Genomic DNA, 7,749 nt, shown 5'->3' with positions numbered 1-7,749 from the left:
AAAAAAAAAAAGGTCACTGCTGTCCTGGGGATTGATAATTTCTGAGGCTGGTTAAATGACCTAAGATCTGAGTAGCAGATCTAAGGGTATCACTGGGGTTCACCCAAACCTCATGATGCAATGGAACTGCCAGTGGAGGAGCTTCCTTACAGGCACCTACTATTTTCGTTGCCGTCCAGCCTCTAGTGCCAGGGGAGATATGAAGTTATTAATCAGGAAGCTTTGGGGAAAGCAGATGTCTTTCTATTGCAAGATTCAAAGGCAATGGACCTTACCTCCAGTAAAGAGTATGTTTCTCGATCATTTCTCTCTCTCACCTTGACTTCATCGGCAAAGTCATCCATAAAACAGTCTATTAGATTCATTAAGGATCGGACTAAGTTTGTATCTGAAGTAGGAGATAATTCCTGAAAAATCAGGGGGAAAAGTGTATAAAACAAATTAACTTAAATTAGGCACTAATTAAAATAGCATCAACTAATACTTATTGAATTTACTTAGTCCTCATAGCCATAGTACCTATGAAAAGGCACTATTCTACTTCACGTTTTGCAGGTGGGAAAATTGAGGCACAGATCAATTCCCTAGTCTATTGTGTGGCACCACTGGATGTCCTGTCCCGTGGATGCACTCTTGAACCACTCCTGCACTGATTCCCAAAATCAAAAAGTTTACTTTTACATGGTCAGTTGCATTCATCAATGACCTAGAATCTATCTTTATACCGATTTTGTATCAAAACACTAAAAAAAATCTTTCAGAGAATTAAAATTAATGAATGTGTTTCCAAACTTATTTTCTACATCTTTACAGCAGTCCTCGTAGTAAACTCACTCCTATGAAATAAATTTGCAAGGCTTGAAGAGCACAAAATGTTCCCAGAGTGCTGTAAACACCATGCACTTTACTTTTTTGGGTCTCACCATGACAGTTTATAAAATAAATGCAATAGTGTGTACGGCTCCTAGCACCGTGCACCACATACAGCAAGTTCTCCACAAATATGTGTCTTCTTCCCTCCAATCTTTAGAGTGGTATCGCTTCGTGGTTAACACGTAAGCATTAACTCTCTGAAACAGACTCTGAAGTTTAGAAGCAGCAGACTTCATCTCCAGCCACTGTCCCAGTAGAAACAGGCAGAAATGACAACGGAGTTTCTAAAGATGGGACTAAGTATTATTGATGCAAGACTAAAATACAAAATAAGACACTTACTACTATATAGTAACTAAGAGGAATCCAAAATTTGAAAGGACAAAAGTGCAGAGTACATTTTATTTATTTTATTTTTTAGATTTTTTTAAATTTTATTTTATTATGTTGTTAGTCACCATACATCATTAGTTTTTGATGTAGTGATCCACGATTCATTGTTTTCATATAACACCATTTTAGAAGCTCGTATTAAAAGTGTGTTTTCTCTTTTGCTACTGAAAAGATAGTTATTATATGGAAAATTCATATATTCGTAAGACCTACATTCTCTGACAACGTAGGGGTTGGGGAGGGCACCTATAGCTTATTTTCCAAGTTTAACTGTTTTTGAAACATGATTACTTCACATCTTCAACACATTTCATGTTTGCTTGGTATTTAAATTTTTTAACAGCCAAGCTTCTTGAAAGAGCAGTATACCCCGCTATTTTGGCCAGTTGCTCCCACATTCAGCCAACTGCCCTGGAGCAACCTTGTCTCTTCCCTGAAAGTGTTTGGGCCATGTCCTTCTCCCCATGATCTTCTCAATTGTCAAATCCAAAGGACATGTGCCACTCCTTTTCTGCCCTGACCTGTTAGTGGTTTTGGTAATACCGACTATTTGCTTCTTTTTTTTTATTTATTTATTTGAGAGAGAGAGAGAGCGAGCACATGAGAGGGGGAGGGCCAGAGGGAGAAGCAGACTCCCCGCTGAGCAGGGAGCCCAGTGCGGGACTCGATCATGGGACTCCAGGATCATGACCTGAGCCGAAGGCAGTCGCCTAACCAACTGAGCCACCCAGGCGCCCCCGACTATTTGCTTCTTAAAAGGCTCTCCTCCCTGAAATCGCAGCTGCACCCGGGATTCTATTCTTTGCTCTGTATCTTTTTTCCTCTTTAGGTAATATCCACTGTCATGATTTTAAATTCTGCTTTCTGCATCTGTACCTTGAACCCAACTTGTGCCTCAAGCTTTTCTATTCTATTTCCAACTGGCAGGAGAAACAGCAGCCCTGTGTGCCTCTATTTGTTCCAGAGCTAAAGTCATCCTTTTTTTTTTTTTTTAAAGATTTTATTTACTTATTTGACAGAGAGAGACACAGCGAGAGAGGGAACACAAGCAGGGGGAGTGGGAGAGGGAGAAGCAGGCTTCCCGCCGAGCAGGGAGCCCGATCCCAGGACCCCAGAACCATGACCCGAGCCGAAGGCAGACGCTTAACCATCTGAGCCACCCAGGTGCCTCCAGAGCTAAAGTCATCCTAAAAGACCTTTGGCTGACATCTCCCAGAGCAGAAATTAAGCATACTTTCCCTACAATTTCCAGCTGGGGAGGGTTTAAGAGCCTGGCTGGAACTAGATCAACTCTCAGAGGCAGGAGATTTCCATTCATGCTGTCCTTTCCCCCCATTGTATCTTTCCCCCTGCACCAATCCCCAGGATACACTGAACGAAGGAAAAATGGATTTGGACTCCTTTCAATCTTCTACCGGGGACTGACTTTCCTCCCTGAATCCCAGTTTTTTAGCCAACAATAGTCATCTCTAAACAAGTAGATGCACTTGTGCTAAATAGAGTGGCTTCCTCATTTAGCCTGCCTGAAGCAGTAACATGTTCCTCCATTATTACCCACTATCTAATTCCTTGATGTCATGAATTACTTTTAAAAAATTGGCCTTTTGCTGATTATAAAATAATACATATTTATTCTAGGAACTTTGAAAAACAAAGAAAATATATAAAATATAATAGTCCCTGAGAAATGAGAGATAATATTTTAGGATATTTTTACCCAGATGTGGTTAGGTGGACTTTTAAGATTTTTTTTTTTTAGGAAGGAATAGATTAGCATCCATACATTTTCTCAAACCCTAAAATCCCTCATTAACTTTTTTTTTGGGGGGAGTAAGTATATAAATTAAAATCTTTTTACTTTAATCGGGTAAGTTTTTAGTTAAACCTGTTAAATTATTTTAGTATCTGAGAGTTGACATTAACAATAGATATTAAAATGAATTTATTTGGCTGATTTGGATTTTCCATTTATTTAAGTCTTAAAATTCTCATCCCTCTTACCTTTGCATGCTTTCTAATAAATTCAACAGAAACTGGGACCATTCTGTCAAACAAGCCTACTATAAATTCTTTCTGAATAAGACTAATCGCAGCAGGTAGAAGATTTATCCAAGACAACATTAGTGGTCTCCAGCCTAACATGTGAGGCTCCATGTAAATCATACCACATCTGGAAACCTGGAAAAAGAAAAATTGTTTACTGTCAAGGTAATGTTTCTATAAGAAATATGACTTGGTACATCTGTTTCTTATAACCTTCAGAAAATTCTTTTTAAAAAAGTTTAATTTTATGTAATTTCATGATCTAAATTTTTGTGTATGACTTTACCAATGGTTTTAGATAAAGAGGAAAAAATCCCTGACTCTTAAATTTGTCGAGGTAAGTCAAAAGATATGCCTGTTCTTAAAGAATTGGAGTACTATTAAAATGAATTCTACTAATTTTTTCCATTCAAAGTCAAAATTACTAAGTAAGAAAAGCATTTATAGCATTTCAAATTTATAAGCAGATGTCAAAATTGAGAACTTACAGTAGCAGGAGAAGCAACTTCCAAATCCATTGGTTCGAAAATAAGATTCATTTGTGGTGACATCTGAATAATCTCCCCACTCATCAGACACAGCTTTTTGTTATCATCCAACACCGTATTCATATTCTCAATCCACACTGCATCTACTGGTCCATCGAAAATTAACCATTTCCTATCTGGTGTCTGGTTTATGCATATGATGAATAAAGGGCAAAAATTAATAGTGATAATGTAAGGAAACAGTCCAATAATGTTCCACAATTTAAAAATGTAACTCCTAAAATTAATTTCACCATGAAAATGTAACAGCATCTTTTGAATAAAGTGTGTGCGTGTATGTGGAGAGAGAGAGAGTCACTGAAGAAACCTATATATGCCATGGACGAGACAGAAATATAACATCTTTTCTCAAAATCCCACCTTTTCCAATGTTTCTGGACTCACATATAACATGTTTTAGAAAGTATTATGAGAAAAAAATATAATTGCCAGGGAAAACAGTTTTCATTGAAATTATCTGATTCTATGTAGTATTATGTTCATACAGATTTAGCACTCTTGGGTGCTAAATCAAGTTTTTTCTTCCCTCCACTGAATGAATTCACATGTACACACCCTCTTGGGTTGAATGGTTTCATGATGATACAGGAAATTAATATATGATTCAGTCTCACAATGATAAATATGACAATATTTGCACATTGTCTGAACTACAGTAAATGCTCAACAAATATTAAGGAGTGGCCAGGTAGTCACTGGAGAGTACAAAAGCTGATTCTCCTTTCCAGATCTTATGAATCTGCTTTTTTGGGCACACAGACAATGCCCTGGTTCACTTGCAGCAAATATGAATTCAAGTTGAAGTGGTGAGGGATTTGAATCCATCCTAACACTTTCTCAGGCCCTGTAGCCAACTGCTTTAATCTACAAGACAGCGGACCCATCATAGACTCAGGCTGCCCCACACCCACACTCAAAAGCCAGCTCTGGCCATGCTCAGGAAGCAAGGAAGAGCTCATACCTCAGGTATCACCTCAAGATCAACTTTCCCTTGCACTGCTGGCTTCCCATGCCTGCTAATCTTCACTTTGGGCAACACGGCCATCTAACAGCAAGATGCTGGGCTCTACAGTCTGAAGGACCTCACTTTTCATTTGGCTTTACTACTTACCAGCTGTGTGACTTTAGGTCAGCTCCTTAACCTCTCTGAGACTGAGTGTTTATGGGGCAAAATGTCCTGGAAAATGTAATGTATGCTATGTAACTGAGTATAAAATGGCACATATCTCATAATCATTTCTGTATAAATAATGTGACTACATACATTATCTAGAGATGTCATGTGTTAATCTGGGCCAGAGTGCATCCATTGTGAAAGGAAAGAACCTGAGAAGTTGTATCAATGATCTCACACCTCCATCTGCCTCACAGTTACTTTTATCCTTGAAATTACTAGTAAAGCCTGATACTGGGCAAGATCTCTGCCCCATGAAAGCCAGTTCTTATGTTACTTATTGTCCGAGGTCCTTGAGCCATTAAGAGCAGTGTTGAGTTTTGACATTTTTCTATTATTACACTGACGAAAGAGTCATGGTCAGCTGGGTCCTTAAGTGGATAAAGAGCACCACAGTCAGGACACATGGTAGGCAGAATAAAGGAAACTTTTATTTTAAAAAGATTTAATAAATTAAATGTCTCTAGACTAGGACCCTTCTCTTTTTTTTAAGACTTTATTTATTTATTTGAGAGAGAGAGAGAATGAGTGGGGGAGAGGCCAAGGGAGAGAGAGAAGCAGACCCCTGGCTGAGCAGGGAGCCCAACGTGGGGCTTGATCCCAGGACTCTGAGATCATGACCTGAGCTGAAGGTAGACGCCCAACTGACAGAGCCACCCAGGCATCTCCCCCTTCTAAGACCAGACTTAGCAAGCTGTCTCCCATTTGATCACACTCTGTGCACAGCCTGCTAACCTACAGCAATCAAATTAACACTCAGTGGTCTGTGGACTCCTCGTAAGAGCAGGCAACAGCCATCAGCAGAATAAGCCAGGAGGAGGTTAGTGCCCATTCTCATTCACAACAGTCAGTGGCTGGCACACAGGCAGCCCATTCTCTTCCTAACATGGTAGGGCCAAGTGTTAGAACTTCAAGGCATTGTTTTATAAAGGTCTGCAATTTCTTGTCTAAGAATTGGAGCATGCCTAACAATGAGTGGGTATGACTGAGACAGCAGCCCAAAAGGTGGGCAATGGAAGAACATTGCTGAAGGAGGCAAAAGCTCACATTATTCAATGTTCTCTTTCCTCTATCCTTTAACCAGAAAAAAAGAGAGCCAGGAGTGCTTTTCCCTGCCCTTGTTTCTCCTGCTGTCTCCTCTCTGCACACCTAGGCAAAGGGTCTGGCCAGCCTGGCCTCTGGCATCTCTATAGGTGCTAACAATGTTCCTCACGGAAACACTGCTGGACCATCCAGGATTGTGTTTTATTGTTTTTTTTTTTTTTAATTTTTTATTTATTTGCGAGAGAGAGAGAATGAGAGACAGAGAGCAGGAGAGGGAGGAGGGTCAGAGGGAGAAGCAGACGCCCTGCTGAGCAGGGAGCCTGATGTGGGACTCGATCCCGGGACTCCAGGATCATGACCTGAGCCGAAGGCAGTTGCTTAACCAACTGAGCCACCCAGGCGCCCTCCAGGATTGTGTTTTAAATAAATACCTGGGACTAGAAATATGTTTGAAACAACTGGAAAACAAGTCAGAAATGTGTCAGAAGGAACTATGACGGTCTTTCTGAATGCGCACACTCAAGTGCTAGTGCTTACCGTTGAAGTAGCAAATGCTCTGAAGCTGACAGCGAGGACACCATCGGACCACTCATGTGACACCACGTCAAACTGTCCGTACAGCTGACCCATGGTGACAGACTTGGGGTTTAGAACAGTGATTTGAACCTTGTTCTCTTCCATCAACCCCTTAATGGGGGAAAAAAAAAAAGCCATTCAATTAGAAGGATGTTGTCTTTATACATAAAAAAAACATGAGTGGATATGTAGAAAATCCTAGACTCCGCAAAGAAACTACCAGAAGCAAGGAGTGCAAAGCATACAAAGTCGATATGTAAAGACTGGTTGTATTTTCTATTCCGGGCCAATGAACAACTAAAAAAAAATAAAATTTTACAAATACCATTGACAATAGTACTTAAAACTCATGAAATGGTAATAAATTAGCAAATGATGTGAAAGAACTATAAACCTAAAACTACAAAAGGAGAGTTGGCAATTTGTTTTTTTGTAAAGGGTCAGATAGTAACTATTATAGGCTCTTCAGGTTACATAGAGTTGGTCACATATTCTTCTCCGTTTCTCTTTCTTTTCTTTCTTTCTGTTTTTTTTGTTTTTTTATAAACCTTAAAAAATGTTACCACCATTCTAAGTTCTCTGGCATTAGAAAAATAGGTTTGGGGCCAAAGCTGGCCTATGGGCTGTAATTGGCTGACTCATGCTACCAGACATTCTCTGAGAGAAAATTAAAAGATCTAAATACACGGGACTATGTTCCATTCTCACAGAACTGAAAAGTTAATATTCCTAAGTTGTCAATTTTGACCAGAACCTTGAAATCTGATGTGGGAATTATACAAAAGATGTTAACACCCTTAGGGCATGAGATTTTATGTTTTTAATTAATAGATGTTATTTTCTTAGAGTAGCTTTAGGTTTAAAGAGGAATTGAGTGGAAAGTACAGAGTTTCACATATATTCCCTCTGCCCCCCAAGTCCCCTACCGTTTCCCCTACTATTAAAGACTTGCATTGGGGTGGTATATTATTATGAATGATGAGCTGATATTGATACATTATTTTATTTTTTTGAAAGATTTTATTTATTTGACAGAGAGAGAGCAAGAGAGGGAACACAAGCAGGAGGAGTGGGAGAGGGAGAAGAAAACTCCCCCCA

At 39.4% G+C, this 7,749-nt stretch overlaps 1 protein-coding gene across 1 annotated transcript in view; it reads right to left on the bottom strand.

The window, feature by feature from the left end:
* DNAH7 (dynein axonemal heavy chain 7) overlaps window positions 1–7,749 on the bottom strand; it is a 260,241-nt gene that overhangs the window by 141,584 nt on the left and 110,908 nt on the right. The window contains exons 32-35 of the mRNA XM_081815321.1: window positions 6,613–6,762; window positions 3,798–3,980; window positions 3,268–3,444; window positions 276–407 (exon numbers count right to left, since the gene is read on the bottom strand). Coding sequence (XP_081671447.1) covers window positions 276–407; window positions 3,268–3,444; window positions 3,798–3,980; window positions 6,613–6,762 — 642 coding nt within the window. The remainder of the gene's footprint in view (window positions 1–275; window positions 408–3,267; window positions 3,445–3,797; window positions 3,981–6,612; window positions 6,763–7,749) is intronic.

This window comes from Leptonychotes weddellii, chromosome 3 (assembly GCF_054177405.1).
Source record: "Leptonychotes weddellii isolate Sample4059 chromosome 3, ASM5417740v2, whole genome shotgun sequence".
NCBI lineage: Eukaryota > Metazoa > Chordata > Mammalia > Carnivora > Phocidae > Leptonychotes > Leptonychotes weddellii.
The sequence above is the reverse complement of the archived record's forward strand: the minus strand, read 5'-3'. Positions and strand labels throughout refer to the sequence as shown.